This window comes from Pan troglodytes, chromosome 2, assembly GCF_028858775.2.
Source record: "Pan troglodytes isolate AG18354 chromosome 2, NHGRI_mPanTro3-v2.0_pri, whole genome shotgun sequence".
Classification (NCBI taxonomy): Eukaryota; Metazoa; Chordata; class Mammalia; order Primates; family Hominidae; genus Pan; species Pan troglodytes.
Genome location: NC_086015.1, coordinates 114,212,051 through 114,235,909, shown reverse-complemented (window position 1 = coordinate 114,235,909; position 23,859 = coordinate 114,212,051). Strand labels below are relative to the sequence as shown.

The window sequence follows — 23,859 nt, the reverse complement described above, 5'->3', positions numbered from 1 at the left end:
CTTCATTTTTGCAGATTCAAGACACGAGGACAAGAGCTGTTGTATGTGGGAGAGCAGATTGGTGTAGATTTCTTGAGCTATTTTCTGACAGCTATAAAGAATTACAGCACTGCCCCCAGCCTGGAACCTTCGTGATAGACTGTCTCAGGCACAGATATAGTTATCACCCTCCCGGTTCACAGCGCTCATCTAGAGAAGGGCTTTGACTCTGATCCTTGGTTCTCCCATCCCACAACACCTTGCGCCTTAGAATTAGTTCTGCAGTTAGTGAGAGGGCCACGATGGCTATTTTAATAGGAGTTTTAATACTCTACATAAAAAGATAAACTTCAAAGCAGATGACAAAATTCTTTACACAAATTGCATAATTTTAAATGAATTCAACATTCTGTGATTCTATTACAAATTATTTCTAACGTGAACTTGACTTACTTTCTAGTTGTAATCACCATTCTGATTCTAGAATGCTTGTGAAAGTACTCAGTATTGGGTCCTTATGATGGTAACTCTTCTGGTGGATGACACAATAGATCCGTTCACAGAAGAGTGATGAAACAGCAACTGAGATTTTTAATAACTGCTGTGAGAAATATTTCTTTATACTTCTCCTTTTATTTGGAAGAAAGAATTAAAATCCTTGAAAAGTTTTTAAAAACACCCACACATTTCAACCAGCATGTAGTACCAAAACTTCTTCTTGGCCAGTGATGCTCAAAAATAATCTCTGGCTAAAATTTATATACAAACAATAATAGATTAAAAACTAAAATAGTAATCACCTAACCTCTTCTCTAAAAGCTACCATTCACTTTAATTTAAAATGTAGTCTCATTTTAAAGTTAAATTTATGAAGTAAAGGTCTATATCTAATTTTATAAGGTATCTAATTCTAAATATTTTGTAATTACATAATAAGTACTTGTGAAATATCTGCCTAAGTCTGGACTTAAAAGACATATATTAGCTCCTAGTTTTGCCATTTACTACTCTGTAACTTTGGCTATTTATTTAAACTCATTTATCTCTGGTTTCCTCATCTAAAAAAAGGAGAGTATTAACGTATCAGGTGGTTTTTCTGAGGATTGTATGAGATAATATCTCTAAAAGAGACTAGTGGCTGTTTTATAGCAGAAAGCTTTTGCCATTATAATGTCTACTGAATTCCTGTAAAACAAAACATTAACTCCACTAAATGCTACAGGAGTGTAAGCTACTCATGTAAATTCTTATTTGAAAGGAAAGGAAATTTATATCTGGGGGGAATAATGTGCAAGCACATAGATTTAATATGTGTTTATTCCCAATTTGTGTGTATCTAGAAAAATTTTTGACCCCAGAATTACACAAGCCAAAAACCCTTTATTGTTGCAACCTGTGAAATCGATATTAGTTGGGCCTTTGTCTTTGATTTGTAGGGCTGCACAGACACTCATCTGGTCCTAAACTGCTGTGATTTATGCAACATCTTTTTTAAAAGTTTTTTTTTTCTTTTATTTTTTTGAGACTGAGTCTCGCTCTGTCGCCCAGGCTGGAGTGCAGTGGTGCAATCTCGGCTCACTGCAAGCTCCGCCTCCCGGGTTCACGCCATTCTCCTGCCTCAGCCTCCTGAGTGACTGGGACTACAGGCGCCCGCCGCCACGTCCGGCTAATTTTTTGTATTTTTTAGTAGAGACGGGGTTTCACCATGTTAGCCAGGATGGTCTCGATCTCCTGACCTTGTGATCCACCTGCCTCGGCCTCCCAAAGTGCTGGGATTACAGGCGTGAGCCACCGTGCCCGGCCTTTTTTTTTGAGACGGAGTCTCCCTCTGTCGCCCAGGCTGGAGTGCAGTGGCTCAATCTCGGCTCACTGCAAGCTAAGCCTCCCGGGTTCATGCCATCCTCCTGCCTCAGCCTCCGGAGTAGCTGGGACTACAGGCGCTGGCCACCACGACCTGCTAATGTTTTTGTATTTTTAGTAGAGATGGTCTTTCACCATGTTAGCCAGGATGGTCTCGATCTCCTGACATCGTGATCCACCCACCTCGGCCTCCCAAAGTGCTGGGATTACAGGCGTGAGCCACCGCAGCTGGCCGTCATTATTATTTTCTAAAAAGCGTTAATTGTAAAGACAGTTTATTCAATGGCTGTCATAATGTAGTGGTTATTTTTTCTGCTTCAATCGTCTTGAATGATAGGAGCTAGTCTATCAATAGCAACACTTCAGTATGGCAATGATTATTAATGAAATGAGGATAGAAAGACCTCTCAGATATATTAGAATTTTGAAGAAATTTTCATTGGAAAAGCTCTCCTATATTCTAATATTCCCCTTTTCCATTTCTTCTGTCCACCTGTTGAATTTTACACCAAGACTGACTATGTAAGGGACCATTAAAGTTTTATGATCTGAAATTTTATTTTGTTCCACTCGATAGGCATGTATGGAACATCTGTGCCTAAACTGAAGCTATTTTATCTCAAAGTCAAGGAAAGTAAGCATAAATAAAAAGTAGAAGAACCTGTCTGTGCTGTTAAATAATATTCAGTGTGTTCAGAGAAAATAATACAAGCACTTATATAATGACCACTGAACAACAGCAAAAGTATCCAAAGGAGCTCAAGAGAATGTTATACAATGTGAGTAAGTAAGAATCGATGGGATGCCTTGTAAAGGAAGGATTATTGCAAGGTAGAATATATGGGATGGCTTCTCTGAATAGGTGACTTACGAGCTGGACTTTGAAGGAAAAGAATATGGTCTAGATTTATCCAATCCCACATGCAAAGAGGTTAAAACCACTTTACTGGGTAGAGTCATTTTGGAGGCTGGTCAAACCAAAGCACAATTGTGAACCAGATCCAGGACATAAAGCTGATAGAAATTGTGAAACCCTTATGGACAGGTCATTATGCCTAAGTGTAGGCAGTCCAAAAGATGGGTCAGGAACAGAAGAAGAGAGAGCTAGAAAGTTAGGGTCTGAACAAAGCCAGAAATGGTTTAAAGGCATTCACAAAGGCTGGAATAATGAGAGGGCCCAGGACTTTTATCTGAACAAGAGAAAGGTCTATGGGGTGCTGGCCATGAAGTGTTTTTGGTGGAGAGGTCCCTTCCAAAGGAAAATAGGGTGGGCAATATTGAAGGACATGAAAGCAAATGATGTAGATGAAGAACATTATGTACAGATGCAGCAATTTCTGTCATATATTGGAGACATGGAATAGCGTAAAAATGTGTAATGGGAATAATGAGAAATAAGTTAGGGGCCAGTTGAATTTGATACTTGAATTCTGTACTTGGCTTTGATTTTATAGGTGAAAAGGAGCTACTGTAGATTCTCAATCTTCTCTAAGAAGATAACATTGCCCCAGTTAGTAAGCTCAAGAAGGAACGAGTGTAGGAGAGATGTGCAAGGGCATAGACTTAGATTCAATACTGACCTCTAGGAATATGTTGTTTGGTTAGCTGCCTGTCACTGTATGTGACCTAGATGATTGCCTCTTTTTTACCACTTGCTTGTAACTAATTTATTTTTGTAAGAATGGTGGATAAAACTAAAGGAACAATTACAAAAAAAAAAAACCCTTATGTATAAGCACATGGTATTTTGCATTTTTAAGAATGTGGAAAATTATGATCTCTTGACTTATGGTTTTACATTTTACGTTTGTCAAATTAAACATAAAAATTAAATGTGATACATTTGTTGGAAAGTTTCAAATATTTATTTTTCCTTAAGACAACAGAGCAGTATAGCTTAGTATTTGAGACTGCATCTGCGGATAGTTTCTGGGTCTAATTCCTGGCTTTATCACTTAATAACTACCTTAAACAGAATTACTTTTTCCATGCTTTAGTTTGCTCGTCTGAGAAGTAGGAATAATTATACCTATCTTACAGGGCTTTGGTGAGAATTAAATGAGATAATAATACATTTTAAAAACTTAGAATGGAGAGTAGCATAAAGAGTGTAAGCTCAACAAATATTCATCTGTTAACATCATATGGGCAAGATTTTTTAAAAAAATACTTATTTGTGTGAGGAGAGGTTGTAAGGTCTCCAAGGGGAAGGTTGCATGAAGTACATGAGAAGTCTGACCCTAAATGTAGGGGCTCCCAGAGTCACTAAATATTCTGAACATGGCTCAGAGATGGTAGAATCACCAAACCTAAAGGGATCCTATGTGGTAAAACATAAGTTATCTCAGTAAGCAGAACCCCAGTTATTTCATGACCATAGGGCATTTTTGTTGTTGTTGTTGTGGTTGTTTTTTTGAGATTGGGTGTCACTCTATCTCCCAGGCTGGCATGTAGTAGTGCAATTTTGGGTCACTGCAGCCTCGACCTCCCCAGGCTCAGGTGATGTTCGCACCTCGGCCTCACATGTAGCTGGGACTAATTTTTCTATTTTTTGTAGAGATCGTGTCTCACTGTGTTGCCCAGGCTGGTCTCAAACTCCTGGGCTCAAGTGATCTGCCTACCTTAGCCTCCCAAAGTGCTAAGATTATAGGCATGAGCCACCACACCGTGCCTTATGGGGCATGTTCTTAATACCTAATTGTGAAGGAGTCCAACTCACCTATTCATACCCAGTGCTTAGCATAGTGTCAACCACAATAAGTACATAATAACATTTCAGCAAATGTCTGTTAAGTGAATGAGTAAATGATTCAGTGACGAAAATAATTCCAGTATATATATAATTAGATGTACCACTCATAGAAACAACAATTTATTTCATCCAAAGATACCTTTTACAGTCTTTGGCATTGAAGACAACTCTGATTGTGGCACACTGGGGGAGACCCCACAAAGAGATTGACTATGAATTACTCATCAGTTAAATGGGATTGGATGAGATCAGCATTGGGCTGATTTTAGAAAATAGATTCAGAACTGCTGTATTCAGTGATTAAGAAGAAGTAATGCATTCCCCTTTTTAGTCCTCTCAGTACTTTGCTTTAAAATGCACACAGGTGCACACACAGACAGACAGACATGCACAGGCACAAATATGAAAATACATCACAGTTAAAATATCAATTTATTAATTTTTGGTTAAGTGCTACATAGCAATCCACCTGAAAATTTAGTAGCTTAAAACCATGACAATCATTTATTTAACATATGACTCTTCAATTTGGTTGAAAAGACTATCTGTGCTCCATGTAGCATCAGCTAAGGTGGCTAGAATTTTGACTGCAGGTTTCACTTTCGAGATGGCACAGTCACATAATTGGCAAGTTAGTGCTTGCTGTTGGCTGGGAGCAAAGCTGGGCTGAAGGCCAGGGGCCTCAGTTCGTGTCTACATGGGCCTCCACAGACTGCTTGGCTTCCTCTCACAGCATGGTGGCAGTGTTCCAAGGACGAGCTTCCCAAGAGAAACAGGTGTAAGCTAGACTTTATGATCTAGTCTTCGAAAGCACCTAGACTCAATTCTGCTATAGTCACAGGCCACCCACCTTCAAGGGGAACCTCTCCCCTCTCACTCCAGCCTTTATCTCTATGGGATGACTGTCTGTGTCACTGTATTAGTCCATTTTCACACTGCTGATAAAGACATACCCGAGACTGGGAAGAAAAAGAAGTTTAATTGGACTTAACAGTTCCACATAGCTGGGGAGGCCTCAGAATTATGGCAGCAGGTGAAAGGCACTTCTAACATGGTGGCAGCAAGAGAAAAAATGAGAGGGATGCAAAAGCGGAAACCCCTGATAAAACCATCAGATCTCATGAAACTTATTTACTACCAGGAGAACAGTATGGGGGAAACTGCCCCCATGATTCAAATTATCCCCCAACAGGCCCCTCCCACAACATGTGGGAATTATGGAAGTACAGTTCAAGATGAGATTTGGGTAGGGACACAGAGCCAAACCATATCCGTCACATTGTTAGAAGAGCACGTGGGATGGGAGATCTTGTGGCTGTCTTGGATAATACAATCTGCCACAGTAAGCTCTACATTTTTGGACACTATTTAAAGGAATTTTTAATTCAGTCACCTCTGAGTTCCCAAAAGTGACCAGACTATTGTGGTATGTAGGAAATCTTTTCAGAAAGAAGCACATTCTAAGGGAGGAAATATGTCTGTGGAGATTCCAACTAGATATAAAAGGTGCCATGAATAGAACAAAGGGATGGGACATTCGCCGACAGATAATTTAACCCGAAGAGCTGAGGGTAAACAATTTAAAAACTGAAGTTAGGAAACTCCCTCGCCCTCCTGATGTCAGTGTAAGGGAATATTATAAACAGCCCAGGACCTTCAGCCATGGCTGTTTTGAGACATCATAGAGTGCACATTGCTAAATCTAGCTTTTCCCTTTCTGTGACTAAACAACATTTTCCATGATGACTGGAGGCTCAGAAAAATCTTATGACAGGAATCTGACCCACCAAATTGAAAGTAGACAGGAAAATCGTAGGTAAATGTATTTCTAAAGTATGTATCAACATTCTTGGTTAGTAAATATTTATTTAGCTCTTGCAGGTGAAATATAAATAATGACTGTAGTATTCCTTCAAGGCCTATTAGAGCTCAGCCAAAAACAGTGATCAGCAAATCAAATGCCAGAAGTTTTGACCCTTCTGCCAGAGGAGAGCCATTTAAATGGGCTTTTAAAGGATCTATTTTAGGACTTTGTGTGGAAACCCAGCAAAATCAGTTGGCTAAAATCTATACCAGCTGGCCCAGGTGGCTTTTCCTAGTCTCTGCCTGCATCTGTTTTATTTACAAGTGCACTGCTATTGACTTGTATAATGAGGCAATAGCACACAAGTGATAGCTTCCCTAAAAGCCATATTCTTTCTCTGTCTAGGATTTGGAGCAGGAAAGAGACCATAAACAATACATTTTCTTCCTCGGAATATATTTGTCACTTTCAGCTTGCTTTCTTCCATGCCAAGAAGACTATCAAAGGCAAGTTAGAATTGAACATGACAATGTTTTTCTCTTTCTTATGGAATGTTAACCTGGCAGACAGAATCTGCCCTAGCAGAAGAAAAAATTAATCATGTTTGATCTCTCACTTTACTGACCTCCGAGAATTATTCTTGTCATTTGTTTTCCACCGTTGTATTAACTGATCTAATATGCTTCAGTAATTTTCTTTTGTTTAATCATTTAGATTCCTGATGAAGAACCAGGGTAGTTAAATGATGATGCATTTGCGAAAGTCATGTGTACTCTGTATCTGACCACTGTTGTCAGGATGGGAAATCTCTGGTAGTTCAAGGGAAAATGCTAGACCTGAAGAATTAGGAACACACATGAAAGAAGGATTTTTATCTCTTTATCTGGGCACTTCTTAGAATGGAGCTGTGGGTGCATTTACCTAGGAGAGCTGAGGCAGAAACAGGATCACATGACTGTCAAGTCATTTAAGCTTTCTTGCCATTTACTGATTTGTATCTGATAATTTATTGAGTCTAGACAACTTCATGTACAGGATTAAAGGCATTGCCTTGATCACAGAACCTAAATTTCAACACCTTCTGAGGCTACTGGGGCATAGAAATTGTGCGACTGCGTTTGCTGCCAAGGTTACTCTCCTTGACACTAGGCAGAAATTGAAAACAAACTTGGAGTTTTTATTTCATCTCCTTCAGTGATGACAGTCCATAAGGTTGAAAAATGTACACTTTTGTGAGTTACACAAGTTCTTTAACCTATGACCTGTAACTGATTGCATGCACTTAACATTGTGTTTGGAAGCATGTTCCAAAAGGAGTTATTTTGAAGCTCGGTGTTCTCTCTTCTTCAAGTTTAATTCTTTTTCTATTCCAAGTTCCATTTGTGTGTTCAAATGACTACCTTTGCTTTCAGAAAAGTCATTCTAAGATGTCTTGAAACACTAATGTGACATAGACCACATAAACAGTTTAGTTTTGCAGTGTATATGTTTCTCTTCTTTCAGAAGAAATGTTAAATGAACCTGTTACGTTTTGCTTTAAGGACTTAGACTTAGAAAACCCTTCAAACAGCATGACTTCTTTAGACAGGTAGTAATTTATTGTTAGGCATTCTGAAATGGTTTGCCTGGCAGAAATAAACGTACAATAAAATTATCCAAAAAGCATTCAGGAGAGTGTTTTGATTCAACGATTGACAGGAAAATTTAGAATTTGAATATTTTGTGAATTGTAGTGGCATCTTAAGCATTTGAAGGGATATGATGACAAATCAAATGGAAAGGAATTTTGATATTAGTATGGAAAATGTGCAGTTATGTAGAAGATACTGAAGGTATTGAAAAAAGACTTCAACAAGGAACTGAAAATAATATTTAAAATCCATGAATGTCAAGGACACTTGGTGATTGACAAGTATTAATAGAACTATTAAAGATGTTTTGTAGCAATTGCACATGACATATTTCAGCATTTCTCCAATGATTTTAATACAATTTTTTTTGTCCATTTGCTGATTGAGGTTTAGCAGATGATATGTAAAAAGCCAAAAGGCTATATGATAGGAAAAGCTTTTTAATTGTCTAGCTGCCAATATTTTAAAATATATATACACATGTATATACATACATACATGTTTTATATATATATATAATATAAAACATTTTAAAACTTTGTACACACAGAGAGAGAGAGAGAGAGAGAGAGAGACCCACATTCCAGAAAATAAATCAGCAAGATAGGTTGTGATTTTATAACTGGTAGGAAAGACAAAGGCATATCTGATTGGAATATCACACACTAAAAAAAAAAGAGTTGTACATTTATCTATATCGGACAGAACTAGACTCTTTGAATCATAATTTTATATGCTTTTTTTTTCTAGGAAGGAATGTGAGAAAACACTTTTATTTTAGGGGACCAACACTATACTTTTCTACAAAGGAATATTTAAGTAGTAGAAAATCAACACAATGTTAATATGAATAAGAGTCCAGTGTCGGAGTAGAGATGTTATAAAGATTAATTAATTGAAATTTCTTTAACATTTATCTATTCCAGGATTTCTCAGCCCTGAAAGTCAAGTATACAGTCAATGTTTCTCAAACATTGTGAGCATTGGAATCACTGGAGAAGCTTCTTAAAAATATTTTTGCTTGAGTTCCACCCTCAAAGAATTTTATTCAGTATATCTCGGCTAGGCTTCAAGAACCAGTATTTTTAACAATATTCTTTGCCCTACTCCCTAAATGTGTTATGATGTACAACAAAGTCTGAGAACTATTGGAACAGACAACATACACACACTATGATAGGATACTGTGGGACTTGCATGATAGGACATTAATTTCTTTAAAATGTCAGCACTTATCTGAAGTCTATGGTCCACATGAAGTACTTTTTTCTAGATTTTGCTTCCAGATTATTTTGCTTTTTACTTTTTCCATAATTCCTCTAAGAGATATTCAAAATGTATTTAGCTCTCACATGTTTAATTTATGAAAGGACCAAATTATTAGGATTGGGTTACTTCTATTAATGGCTTCATTTTAACCTGTTACACCTTTCTTTTGGCTTTGGTGGCAGGTGAAAAAAAATCACAGCTGTCTGTAATACACAAAATTTGTACATGGACAGATATTTAAGCCAAGAGAAACAGTATTGAAAGATGCAAGGTGTTCGCATGTTCTCACTCATAAGTGGGAGCTAAACAATGAGAACATATGGGCACAGGGAGAGGAACATCACACATGGGCCTGTCAGGGGGTGAGGGGCAAGGGGAGGGATAGCATTAGGAGAAATACCTAATGTAGATGGTGGGTGGATGGGCGCAGCTAACCACCATGGCACATGTATACCTGTGTAACGAACCTGCATGTTCTGCACATGTATCCCAGAACTTAAAGAATAATTTTTTTAAAAAAGAAAGATGCAAGATGTTATATTTAAAGTGCCATAACTTCTCCACCGCTGCATTAAACATACACATTAATATTCCCTTCCGACTGGCTATTTGCCCTCAAATCACTATCCTATTAATTGGCAAGAACTGAAGACAAAGGATTTTTAATAGGCTTGCAGCAAGGCTGATAACGGTGCAAAATAGCTAGGCCAATCCTTTGGGTGGAGACTAACAGTTTGTGAAGAGAGTGCTAGCTTCGGTTGGATAGCCCTGATTGTTTGAAGCATGAAAAAAAGATGGTATAATTGATGTGATCAGGCCACATTTTAAGGTATACATGATGGGAAGACAAAGAGATGGGGTTGCTGACCATAAGCCTAGGGCCAAGTGACATATGAACAAGTTATTGGGAAGGCTATGTAAGATCTGTTTTGAGAGGTGACCTAGTGTGTTCAATATAGCCACAGACTCCAGAGCTAAGTACAGGAGTTTCAATCACAGATCTGTCACTAGCTATCTGACCATTGACAAGTCACTTATTCTCTCTGGTCATCATTTTCCTTTTTTGTCAATTATAGATAATAATAATACTTACCTGTATTAGTCAGTTTTCATGCTGCTGATAAAGACATACCTGAGACTGGGCAATTTACAAAAGAAGAGGTTTAATGGACTCACAGTTCCACGTGGCTGGGGAGGCCTCACAATCATGGCAGAAGGTGATAAGTAGGTCTCACATGGTGGCAGACAAGAGAAGAGAGCTTGCTCAGGAAAACTCCCCTTTATAAAACCATCAGATCTCATGAGACTTATTCGGTGTTATGAGAACAGCACAGGGAAGACCTGCTCCCATGATTCAATTACTTCCCACTGGGTCCCTCCCACAACACATGGGAATTGTGGGAGCTACAATTCAAGATGAGATTTGGATGGGGGCACAGCCAAACCATATCACTACCTCAGAGGAGTTTTATATGGGTTGAATAAGTTGATACCTCTTTCAACTGAGGTAGAGTAAATAATAAATATTCTCAAATGTCGAACACATATTGAGAGTAGGAACTATTTGAGATGGAAACATTACCATTAAAACAAGAATGGTTTCTATGAATGCCACATCTAAAATTATGTATATTGGAATTCTTTTATTTATTGAATCATTTATTTATTGTATGGACGTTTATGATTATTTATTATGTGCTTATTGTACTTGGCAATGTGCTAAGCACTGGGGAGAAAAAGGTGGATTAGACGCCCTCACAGTAAGGTGTTAGGAAACATGCCTTATAGTCATAATAACTGTGGTACCTTGTTATTAAAAGGGAGTTACTTCAGTGAATTAATTAACTTTTAAAATTAGTGAATATTGGAGGCTTAAGGAAGTCCCAGCCATTTACTGCCCCCAGCTTCCCACCTTTATCTCACTGGAGTATCTAACTAATAAATAAGTTGAAGGAGTAAATTATATGGAGTTCAAGATATTCAATATAATGTAATGAAATTGAACAATGTGGCTTCTATAAGGAAGCTTCCTAGTACCGAACTCCAGAATTAGTGAGACTTACCTAAGTCACAGTAAGTGCTGCACAACACATGCCTCTCCTGTAAGGAAAGGCTGTTGTCTCTTAATTTATCATACGACTTAGAGAAATTGAGAACACAGTTTCTTTATGGGGAAAAGAAGAGGGGAGATGAGGTAGCTGGGCAGCATATTCCCTTCTTTTTCTTCCAAACTCACCAGTTATTTTAAGTCACTCCTAATTCCTTAGGGAACGGTAGGTTAGAGTGAAGAGAGAAGTGTTATGAGGAAGGATATCTAAAGACTGGCAAAAAGTTCCCCTCCCTGTTCTCTAACACTTTATTTTTAGTGTTTTAGTTTGCCAAACGTATTCTATCATTTATTCTGCTTGGTACACATATTCCTATTTTATAGTTTTCCTTTCTTTTCTCTTTGTTATCCACAGTTTAGGAATTTTATAAAAAGGGACTTTTGATTCTGGACCCAATGGAGTAAAGCCTCAGGAAAAAAAATACATTAAGCAACTAACATAAGAATTAAAGGTAGATAAAAGCAAGTGGACTAGGTACAGAACTTAGAACTGGAGGAATGATCTTGCAGTGAGTTTCCTGTTTATTTTTTATTCGTTATATTTTTTAACACCCTTCCTTCCCCACCAGCATGCTGCGGCAAATCCTGAGGAGAGGAGCCCCATGAACTCTCCTTGCCTTACACCAAGAAAGTGGCAACAAAGAGGTGGGACCTCCTCACTTCCCACTATCATCGCAGCAGCAAACACCGTAGGGTTGGGTCCTGTAAAATTGCCCAGCCTTATAGCCCTTCAGAATGCCAGTAAAAAGATGGACCCGCTCCACCTCCTCATTGGTGTGGAAGAGGCCTTATAAAGGGCAGAACACTGGCATCAGTGTGGGGAGGCTAACTTTCCATATTTCTAGTAAGAACACCTGGAAAGGCAAACCCTGGGAACCAAAGTCAGGGAAATGATAATAGAAAACAAGTAGCCAAAGGAAATGACCATTTAAATCTGCATTTAAAGTCTTGGACAACCCCCAAGTTGTTCAAATGGAATCAGCTCAACAAAAACTTTGAAAACTGAACTTCAGTGAAGACCAATGTCCAGGTTTCAGTTTGAACTCTGAGTGGCTCACACACTGGGCAAACCAGATATAATTGCGGATTCTTTGAAAATTAAATTGATATGGGAAAGATAAACCACAGAATATGGGCCAGGATATGTATTTACTGCCTGTTAAACAAAACAAAAAATTAATGTTCCACAGAAGATTTAAATAGGATCTAGTGCCTCAGGATATAATATTTGAAATGTCCCAGATACAGCCCCAACTATTCCATATACAAAGAATTAGAAAAATCTGAACAACTAACAGGCAAAAGAAAGTTAACAGACACCAACTACAAGAGAACTCAAAGGTTGGAATTATCAGGAAATAAACCTCTGAAGTAGTTATTTAACTGTGCTCCAACAAGTAAGGGCAAACATTCTTAAAAACAATGGAAAGATAGAATTTTCAGCAAAGAAATAGAAGCTATACCAAAAAAAAAAAAAAAAAGAAAAAGAAAGACTCAAACAAAATTTTAGAACAGAAAACTAGAATAATAAAAATTTAAAACATCACTAGAAGGGTTCAATAGCAGAAAATAGATGTGAGAGGAAGCAATTAGTGAACCTGAAGGTATATCAATAGAAATTATTCAGTCTACACAATGAGAGGAACTGAAGAAGGAAGGGAGGGAGCCAGAGGGTTGGGGAGAGAGAGAGAAACAGAGCCTCAGGTATCTGTGGGACAATATCAACAGGTCTAAAATTCAGGGCATAAAAGAAGAAGAGAAAGTTGAATAAAACACAAACAAAAAACTCAAAGTGTATATGGAAGACTTAAATGACACTACCAGCCAGCTTTACCTAATTAACATTTATGGGACACTCCACCTCACAATAGCAGAATATATTGTTTTCAAACACAGATGGAACATTCACCACTAAGATAGTCCATATTATGAGTTACAAAGCAAACCTCATTAAATTTAAAATAATTAAAATTATTGAAAGTATGCTTTCTGATTATAACAAATTAAACTAGAAAACAGTAACAGAATTATATCTGGAAAACCCCCACATATTAAAAAGTTAAATAAAACATTACTACTTATCAATGGGTCAAAGTGGAAATCTCAAGGGAAAGTAGAAATAATTTTGAACAGAATAAAACTGAAAATATAACCAATCAAAATTTATGTGAATCAGGTAAAGCAGTGCATAGAGTGAAATTTATAGCATTAAAAATTTATATGAGAAAAGAAGAAATGTCTCAAATCAACAATTTAAGCTTCTGCCTAGCACAATGCAGAAAAAGATAAAATAAAAAAGCAGAAATCAATAAAATTGAAAACATAAAATCAATATAACCAAAAGCTGGTTCTTTTTTAGAAAATTAATAAAATTGACAAACCTTTGGTGAGATTGACCAAGAAAATATGAGAAAACACAAATGATCAACATCAAGAATGAAAGGGGGAATATTATCATGGATCCAAATAGGTTAGAAAATGATAGAGGAAATTATGAGCAACTTTATGCACATAAATCTACAGCTTAGATAAAATAGACCAATTTCTTTGAAGATGCAGATATCAAAGCTGAATTAAAAAGATAGATAATATGTCTTCCTATAGCTATTGTAAAACATATTTCATAGGTAAAAGCCTTCAAAAAATTATTTCCAAGCTAAATGGTTTCACTGGTGAACTCTACTAAATATTTAAGGAAGAAATAACATCAATTCTTCACAATCTCTCTTAGAGTTAGAAAAGGAGAAAACATTTTTTAGCTCACTTTGTGGCACCAATATTATTCTAATATCAAAGATAGCACAGGAGACGAAAGCTACAGATCAATATTCCTCTTGAACACTAATAGAAAAATCTTCAACAAAGTATTAGTGAGTCAAATCCAGCAATATATAAAAAGAATAATAATTATGACCATGTGAACTTTATCCTGGGAAAATCTTAAGATATTAGAAACACCAGATTATTTAATACTCTAAAATTAATCAATGCTTGTAATCACATTAACAACAAAATGAATACATGATCATATCAATAGTTGCAGATAAAGCATTTGACAAAATTAAACATCCAATTGGTGACAAAACTCTCAGCCCACTTGGAATAGAAGGCAACATCTGCAATCTGTTAACGGACATCTGTGAGAATCCTACAGCTAACATTGTACTTAATGGTCAAAGACTGTTTTCTCCCTAAAATCAGAAACTAGGTAATGATGTCTGCTCTTACCAGTCCTGTTCAATATTTTATTAGAAATCTGGCAAATGCAGTTATGTCTAGAAAGTGAAATAAAAGACATTTTCCTTTTGATTATTTTCTTTCTAAATGATTAGAAAGAAAAATATATAACTATTCTATCTTGCAATGACATGATTGTCTGTATAGAAAAATCTTAAGGAATCTATTAAAAAACTACAAGAATTAATAATTGGGTTTAGCAAGGTTGCTGTATACAAAAGCAATAGACAAAATTCTATTTTATTTTTATACACTAGCAATGAACAGTTGGAAATTGAGATTTTTTTTAAAAAGCAGTAATATTTATGATAGTTTGCAAATGTAATAATGTAATGTAATGAGATAAATATAACAAAAGATGTACAGAATCTGTACGCTGAACATTAGAATACTTATGATATTAATAGCCAAACAATTTGTATCAGAATAGGTAAAGAACTCTCAGAACTCAAAAATTAGAAAATAAACAACTCAATTTGAAAAAAATAGGGAATAGATTTAAACAGTCACTTTACTAAAAACGATACACAAATGAGAAATAAGCAGGTGAAAAGATATTTTTCATAATTAGTCATTAGGGAACTGAAAATTAAAACCACCAGGAGATAGCATTTCACAGCTATTTACTTGGCTAAGTTTAAAAATACCCATAATACCCAGTGTTGATGAGGATGCAGAGCAAAGGGAACTCTCATACATTGCTGATAGGAATGCAAAATGGTACTGCCATTCTGGAAAATATTTTGGCATTTTTTTAAATAGCTGAATATATACTTATGCTTAGCTTTTTGAAAAAGTGCCAAAATATGACAAAAATTACTCATATAACTCAGTAACCTCACTTTTAGGTGCGCATATTAGAGAAATGAAAGTTCATGTTCACACAAAAACCTACACATAAATGTTTATAGCAGCATTATTAATGATCTAAAACCAGAAGTATCACAGATGTCCTTCAGTGGGTGAATGGATAAACAAAGTGTGGTGCATCTACATAATAAAATAGTAGTACCAGTGACAAGGATGAACTAGTACCAGTGACAAGGATGAACTATTGATACACTCCAGAACTTGGGTGAATCTTCAAAGAATTATGCTAAGGTCAAGAACTGAAACTCACAAGATTATATACTGTATGATTTTATTCATATAAAATTCTGGAAATGTTCCCCCTCTACCTTCCAGAAAAAAAGGAATAGAGAACAGAACTATGTTTACCAGGGTTTAGGATTGAGGAGGTTGTGAAAAAAAAAGTGGCAGTAGAAGAGATCTTTCTTGAATGCTGAAACTGTTTTGCATCCTCTCTATGGTGATGGTTAAAGAATCAATATATGTAAAAAACTCACAGAACTAACTGTACATCAAAAATGTGAATTTTACTGTTTGTAAATAGAGTTTCATCTGAGTCATCATCACTGTCTCATGCAGAATTTAAAATAACTCCATGTACTTTCAACTCTATAATATAATCTGTAGTTCTATGCTAAATGAAGTGTTTCAATATTTTACTCTTTTATTAATATGTTTTAATATTTAGCTGAGAATTTAATAGATGGCCCAAAGGATAATATGACAACTAATAGCTTTAAATTCTGGTGTTTTCAAGGATTTTAAGCCCCCAGTATCCCTTCTTCATATACTAAATTATCCAGTATGCATTTTAATTGAAATGATAATTTATCTAACGTTATCAATAATTTATCTTCAGTAATGCTTTCTTTAAACTAGAATAATATGAAAATTCTTTCATATTCTTCTTAGTATCTTTTTCTCCACCTTTCTAAATTTGTTCTGACATATAAACTTTTATTACTACCAGAGAAGACTTAGATGAGAGGTTTACTTAAATTGAGTGGATGTGCTAATATTTCTTTGAAATAAAAAAGGTGTACTGGAATGTTCCACCCATAAAAGCAATACTTTTTCAAAACTAGAAATCAGTACAGTTATATTTTCACAAACTTCTAATGAGAGGTTCAAGACCAATTAGATGTCATAAACTGAAGAACCTGAAATTTTGCAAGCTAACAAGATAGGCTGCCATAGTTTAGATGCCTTTTGCCAGTCTCCAATCAGCAAGGTCATCAGTCACAGAGAATTGTAGCTCAAGGAACGCATAGTTTTGGGGCTCTGAAAGTAGATAGTGTGTTTCAACTTGATGTACAGGCTTCAGTTCAACCTATTGGTTGGTCCCCATTCAAAGGGTAATTATTTGCAGATTAGCAGATAAAAATGATAACACGAGGCACATGTTGTCTTCAATATCCAGGAGTATAGTAAAGTGCTGTCTTGTTTTTGGTGGGAGAAGGGGAGAGGTAAAGAGACAATAGTTTTTCCTTTACTGCTGGAGACGTCAAGTGCTGTAAACCTGCCCACATGGTTCCAAGAGTTTCCTTGGTGAAGTTGCCTCCTCTGAATTTCGTTGGAGTTTATCTACAACCCCTACTGATAGAGGTTTGCTAACATGACAGTCAGGGCTATACAGACTGAGGGTTCTGATTTGCCAACCCACAGGACATCAACTACAGGGTGAAAGCTTTAGACAACATGGGGTAGAGGCTCTTGAGCTAAACCCTAACCCCTCATTGGTGGCAAATAACAGTGGCGTTTAAGTGCCTTAGCAAAACATTGGAAGCCTGGCCGCAAACATGCAAATTGGTCTTGGTAATCAGGTGCCAGTGGCTAAGAAATAAGGCATTGTCAATGCCCAAGGCAGCATACCAAGTGCTGTCAGTCTGTGCGATGGATTAGGTTCAGTCACAATGTCTGAAACAGTTGGAGCTATGGGAGTAAATACTGATTTAATTGGTGACAATGCCACTCTAACATTCAGCTGGCACTTTCACTTGCCATATAGGCAGTTGCATTTTTTTTACCACCTTTGCTGCTTTTAAGTCTTTAATCACAGAGTGGCAATTTCTCTTTTTTTCTCCTGGGATTCTATACTGTTTCTGTTGGAATAGCTTGGAGGGAACCGGGAGCTGGATTGGAGAGCCACTTAGATATTTCCCTAGCATGTCCCTAGGAAGACACAGTACAGATAAGTATTCAGAGTCCAAGCATGTGAAACATCAATGCCAATTATACATTCAGCAGTGAAAACTACAACATTGAATTGACAACACAGTATGCCCCTTGAGGACAGGGAGATCTTGGCCCTACCCCTAGTTGGCTTTCTCTTTAATGTGGTTAAGTTTGGATTAGAGGAGAGAGGACAGGGGTCACATAGGGAGACAATGACTTGGCTCCAGTAAGCAAGTCATGTTTACTTTCCATTTCGTGTGGTGCAGCAGCTTTGTGTGGCTAAACCAAATGAACCCCCAATGTCTTTGATCCAATCAAAACCCAGTATGAAGCAGCAAGGTCATCATAACTAACACCCTCAATTTCTACTTTGGAGACCCTCGAGCTGCATTGGTTTCTATTTGGGGTTTCCAGGTTTATATCCTTTGTCTGACTTGGTCTTGATTCTCATCAAGACAATTTTTATAAAGGAGTCCACCCTACTCTGGGGTATTTGCTGCCACCTCACCAAGGTAGCTTCTCTTAAATTCTTACTTTGTTTCAACACAAGAAATAGGGGAGATTTTCAAAGCAGCAGGGCTGACAGCAAGAATTTCTCCAGATTTTCTTAAAACAGTTTCTCATTCTCTAGTGAGTTACTTTCATCAACATTGCAAACCCAATCCAGGACACTAAGAGTCTGAATAGTAGTCAATGCCTCCTCCATGACTTCTCACACGTTTGCCTGTCTCAGAGAAATCTCCCCAAACAGGGCAACAGTCTCCTAAAGAAGCCAGGATCAAGTGAAGACATCTCTGGGACATTTTACTGTTGCCTTTGAATGGATCTAAGATTGTCATGATAGACTGTGGGAGGGGCTGGGTCATACACAGCAGAGCTGTTGCCATCTTTTCTTAACAAGCATTGTGCATACCCACCTTCCTCAACCCTCATCTCCCAATTGAATCAATCAGAGTTTCAATGATTTGCCTGCTTTTCTCTCCATAATGCTCACAAATTTCTCTCCTTGCACGCTTAGTGTGTGTGCCTCTCAGTAACTTGCCTAACAGGAAACAAAATATTATGCTCACTCAGGATGAATCTTATATTATAATAAGGTGGACCTAAAGCTCACTGTTAGATTGACTAGGAAGTCTCCTTGCTCTCCCATAGGCAGCTGTCTTTGAACTAACTTCATGCTGTCCAATCTGCAGTCATTTCCCTAACTTCTCCTCATTAACAGGCAATAAAGTGGAGGACCATTTTGTGCACAGTTAACTGTACAATTTGATTAAATATTCGATATTGATCAGTTTGGTGGGGGCAAGGGAAACACAAAGAGATAGCAGTTTTTCCTTTCCTTTTCCATCTCTGCTATCTTTCCCTCTGGCTTAATATGGAGATAATTGATTCTGTTTTCCTGTTAAATCACACAGACTTATGTTTAAAAGGAATCTGGGGAAAGAAAGAAATCATAAATTTCAATTTCCAGAGGGAAGAATTCACTTTTACCTAAAATAATTTAATCAAAAGAAGATTGAGACATTAAACTCATGTATTTTTGAAAAAAAAAAATATGAGGGGGTTGTTCGATATTGAAGTCTGAGAAGAGCTTAATAGTTTCTAATTGTTCCTGAAATGTCTGGATGAATTCTGATTAAATTTGCCACAGGCATAGGCATCAATGGAAGAAAGCAAGATATAAGACACTGGACAACTTACAAAGAAAGGTCAGTCTTTCATTTCTCTGCATTTTCTCAGTACGTGCATTTGAAATTCTTGTCGAGTTAGTTTTGGTATACTAATGTGGAATAGAACCTCCAGGTTGAAAGCCCAGGCTTGGAAATTTGATAGACCTAGCCATAAGTTCCAGCCACATCACTTGCTCTTATGGTTTTATACAAATTTCTCAATCTTTTTACACCAAAATTTCTTTATCTCTAGCTCTGCGGCTATATGCAATTTATATGATTGTTGTGAGGATTACAGGATGAGATAATATATGTGTGTAATTAGTACAGTGTTTAGCACATGGAATTTAAATTAGTGATACCCACTATTATTATTAAAAGATGAAGATCATAACAAAATTTTTCTTTGGTCTTACAAGGGTAGATAGATGTAGGACAGGATTAACTAGTTTGAAGAATGGTAGCTTCCTACATAGCATAAATTCAGAAGTCAAGAATTCTCTTCCAAATAACTGTTTATAAGACTGATTTCTGGAATTCCATTATTAGAATTTTATTATGCTAAGATTAAGGTATCAAAAATGCTTTTTAAATATAAAATCATTGGTAGGTGGTAGCATATTACTTTTTTGGTCCGTTTAATCGCAGGAAACCGGATTTGATTCTACCCTTTCCTGAGAGTAAACAGTCAGGAAAGAGGAGAGGCAATAAGCACTAGGAAGTTATACATAAGGAAGAGTTGCTTCAAGGAGGAGAAAGCAGGGAGTGAGGAAGTGAAGTTTATTTAAAGCTAAATTTCACCACCTTCATAATTTAGCCAAAGTTCAGCTCTATTTCAGAAGAATTAATATTATAAAGAAATATGCTAGTTAGTCAAAGGATTGAAGAGTTAATACAATTTCATCATTTTTCAATTAGTGTTTAAGTCTTTTAATTCCACATAAGTAACTATAAATTTTGAATGAAATTTTGGATTTTCACATTGCTGAAGTAATACAAGTTAATTACATCCTTGTTAATGATCTATTGCTATGATTTTCCTTCATGCATGCAAATCAGGCATGGAGTTTTATTATCTTCCATGGCCTGTTGGGATGACCCATCACACTCAGGAAACTTTCTAATTTTTCTTTCCTGCGTTAGATTTTCTCTATATGCCTTGGTTTAAATGTAGTCTATTTACTAATGCATGAGATTCTTGGTATTACAAAACCAACAAGTTATCATATATTTTCATGATAATAGCTATTTGTTTTGATCTTCAAAGAGTCTTAGGAACTATGTATACAATTCCTCAGTTACTGCAGAAAACATCTCACTGTACCCATGAAAGGTGTCTACTTTTCCTCAGCTTGAATGCATTCAAAATATAAGGAAAGTACTCTGGCAAGGCAACTTCTTCTGTTGTTGGGCAGTTCTGAAGAAAAGCTCTTTCTTACATTGAGCCTGAATCTGCTTCTTGATTACAATTCTGATTTTTGGCACAGGAGGGAAGAAAGTTTTTCACTTTGCCACATGATTGCCATTTGAGTAAGTTGCCCTCTTTTGGTCTGCAATGCACACAAATAGACACACACACACACACACACACACACACACACAGAGGTCCTCAATCAGACTTATCTTCATGCTGAATATCTTCATGTACTCATATTATATGATTTCCAGGATTCCAGGCATTTCACTGCTTGATTTTTCTCCTCTGAAAGGCAAGGTATCTAGGGTGACCATATGTCCTGGTTTTCCAGGGACGATTTCCTTGTTCAGATGTAAATAGTAATAATGTTCTCTTTCACCTTTAATAATGTTCTTGTTTTAACAATAAATTGTAATGTGCCTGTTGTGCAAATAAGGATGAATTGCAAAATACCACTCACACAAGGCCTACCGGTGTAGTGTTCTGGAACGTGCAGTGGTACTGGATCAGTAACAGATTTGCGGGCATGTCTTCCACACCTTCCACAATCGTTCTTTTTAGCACAGTGCACAATGATCTATTAGATTTGTTCATCAGACTCCAAAAGAGAGATTCTTGTCTCTTAGGTTATGGACTTTTAAACTGAATAATTTAAAAGGGGACAAGCACTTCTTTAGTGTGATTGAATCTGGGGTACAAAACTATATGACCTGGCAGGACATTGGCTACAACCTTACTGTCACCTGCATGTGTTTCAGGTTGGGCCTCTTGCCTGGCTTTTTCAACGACCTGGGGGCCACACATTGCAGTTGACTGTGATTGATTGCCTTAATCACTGGGCTGTAGGCAATTCCCATGGAGTTTTGCAAAAGATCGCCTCTTTTTATGTGAGACTAGCTTTCAGAGGATCAGTCAAGACAACCTTTCCTCTCAATTCTCCCTTTTCTCCCCAAACTAAGAAGCAGCGTCTAGGCATTATGAGCTATCATTTTAATCGATAAGAGTTGTGTGACTAGCCACAGTGTCACTGTGGTTGACACTGGAGGACAGTTAGAAATGGCTGAGTAAGTACTTCCAGAGGAATTCACATTTACTTAAGGCAGAGTAGGAAGGGCCATTAATTTGAATAGCCCTGGAGATATCTAGTTGCAAAAGTATAACAGGGGCATTATTTGTACCTCAACATGGAGAATGAGAAAAGACCATCACAGGCATCATTGCTTCCTGGTTTCTTCCAATGACCTGGGACTCTCTGTTATTACAGTGCTATTGTATCCTGGCCCTGATTATATCAGGGATGGGCTTACATGTCCATAATCGTGCATTTAAATTCCGCAGTCAAGGGTTCCATAAACAATCCCAGAAAAAAAAAATGGGCAAGAGGAGACCTGGATACCTACTGTTCATGATGTCTTCATGGAATTTTCTCCAAGGGATGCCGTCCCAGCAATCTTGTGCCAATATTGCCTTGGCCACTTTCCCTTGTGTTGCAGACAGTTACTCTAAATTATACCTCATTTCAAAGATATAAAGAAGAAAAGCAAGTTAGATGGAGGAGACCATTTCTTGTTAGTTATTACCCTTTAAAGTACTTCTTTTATACCATATCTTCTTACGTATGCAATTATTGCTTAACTACTATGTGGAATAGTGGGGATTTCCCTCGACTTTAGCTTGCTCTGGGCTCTCACTGCCTTGCTGTGATATTTTGGATAAATCACTTAAGCTTTCTAGTTCTAATATTCTTTAAGTATAAAATAAGGAAGTATGGTGCAGGTCCACGACTGTCATTCTTTGAGGTTGAAAGCATGTCTTATTTGTATTTCCCTACTCATCCTCTACATAACACAATATATAGGTATGCTCTGTAAATATTTGCTAGATGAATAAAAAAATAAATGGACACCCCTCACATTTCTTCCTGTTGGTGTTTATATGCTGTGTTAACCTGTTGAAATCATTCTAAATCTGATTCTCCATTTCATCATAAAAACTAGCTTTTCCTCCTTGGTATCATCTGCAGCTTAAATTATGCCTACCTTCTACATATTCATCTTAGTCACTGATACAAGGGTTTAGTAGACTAGATTGCTGTATGCATTTTTATTTGTATCATAGGATAGATGGGAAGTAACAAATATACAAATTGGCCCCTCCATATTCTCCAAAATCTTTGTATGTATTAGGAAAACCTATGAAGAAATAGAACATTCAATGGTTTGAACTGATTAAACTGAAAAATTACCAAGAACTAAGGAAATAACTGTTAAGATCGATTATTCATATGGAACATTATTAAAAATTAATTTGGTTCTTGCCTTTAATGTTGTGTTTGTTAACTTTATGTGCCAACTTGATTCGACTAGGCTATGGGATGCCCAGATAGATGGTAAAACATTATTATATTATTTCTGGGTGTGTTTATGATGGTGTTTCAGGAAAATATTAGCATTTGAATCAGTACACTGAGTAAAGATCTGTTCTCTCCAATGTGGACAGGCATTAGCCAATCCATGGAGGGCTCAGATAGCACAAAAAGGCAAAGTAAGGGCAAATTATTTTTCTGTCTTCTTGACCTTGGATATCCTTCTTCTGCCGTTGGACATTGGAGCTCCTGGTTCTTAGGCCTTTGGACTTGAAATAAATTCTACCACTGGCTTTTCTGATTCTGCAGCTTGCAGACAGTATGCTGTGGTACTTTTTGGTCTCCATAACTATGTAAAACAATTCTCATAATAAATTTTCTCTTATATAGCTATATATATCCTGTTGTCTCTGTTTCTCTGGAGAACCTGATTTATACAAATGTCTTGTCTAATTCTAAGTCTTAAGGGTGGGAGATGGTGAGGAGGGCATTGTTCTCTGTGTTCTAGTATCCTGATTCTAAAGGCATACCAGACCATTCTTAAATAAAGAAGAAAATAAGAAAAGGGGAAACATTAGCTTTTTATTGGGCTAAATTTTTTTCCAAATGTATAAAATGATATTAGACTATTAGTTAAAATAAACTCGAAAGAGCTAGACTAGTAGCACTGATCGATACTGCAAGGGTTAAACTCAGATAATTTTCAAAGTTTAACTTGTTATATAGAGGATAAAGAGTGAAACC

The 23,859-nt window shown here is 36.8% G+C and overlaps 1 protein-coding gene across 17 annotated transcripts in view; it reads left to right on the top strand.

The window, feature by feature from the left end:
- LOC460575 (uncharacterized) overlaps positions 1–23,859 on the top strand; it is a 510,143-nt gene that overhangs the window by 178,968 nt on the left and 307,316 nt on the right. For 2 of the 17 annotated variants that reach the window (XR_010155694.1, XR_010155695.1), the window contains exons 5-7: positions 2,417–2,618; positions 6,801–6,901; positions 19,315–19,372. The exons of 6 other annotated variants lie outside the window; for them this stretch is intronic. Coding sequence is in view for 3 of the 11 variants with exons in the window: in XM_054680873.1 (XP_054536848.1) it covers positions 6,801–6,826 (26 nt within the window). In the remaining 8 variants the exon portion in view is untranslated. Of the gene's footprint in view, positions 1–2,416; positions 2,619–6,800; positions 8,053–8,952; positions 9,889–19,314; positions 19,373–23,859 lie in introns of those variants that run through there. 9 more of the 17 variants (XM_063806962.1, XM_054680874.2, XR_010155692.1 and 6 more) reach the window with 8 other exon arrangements.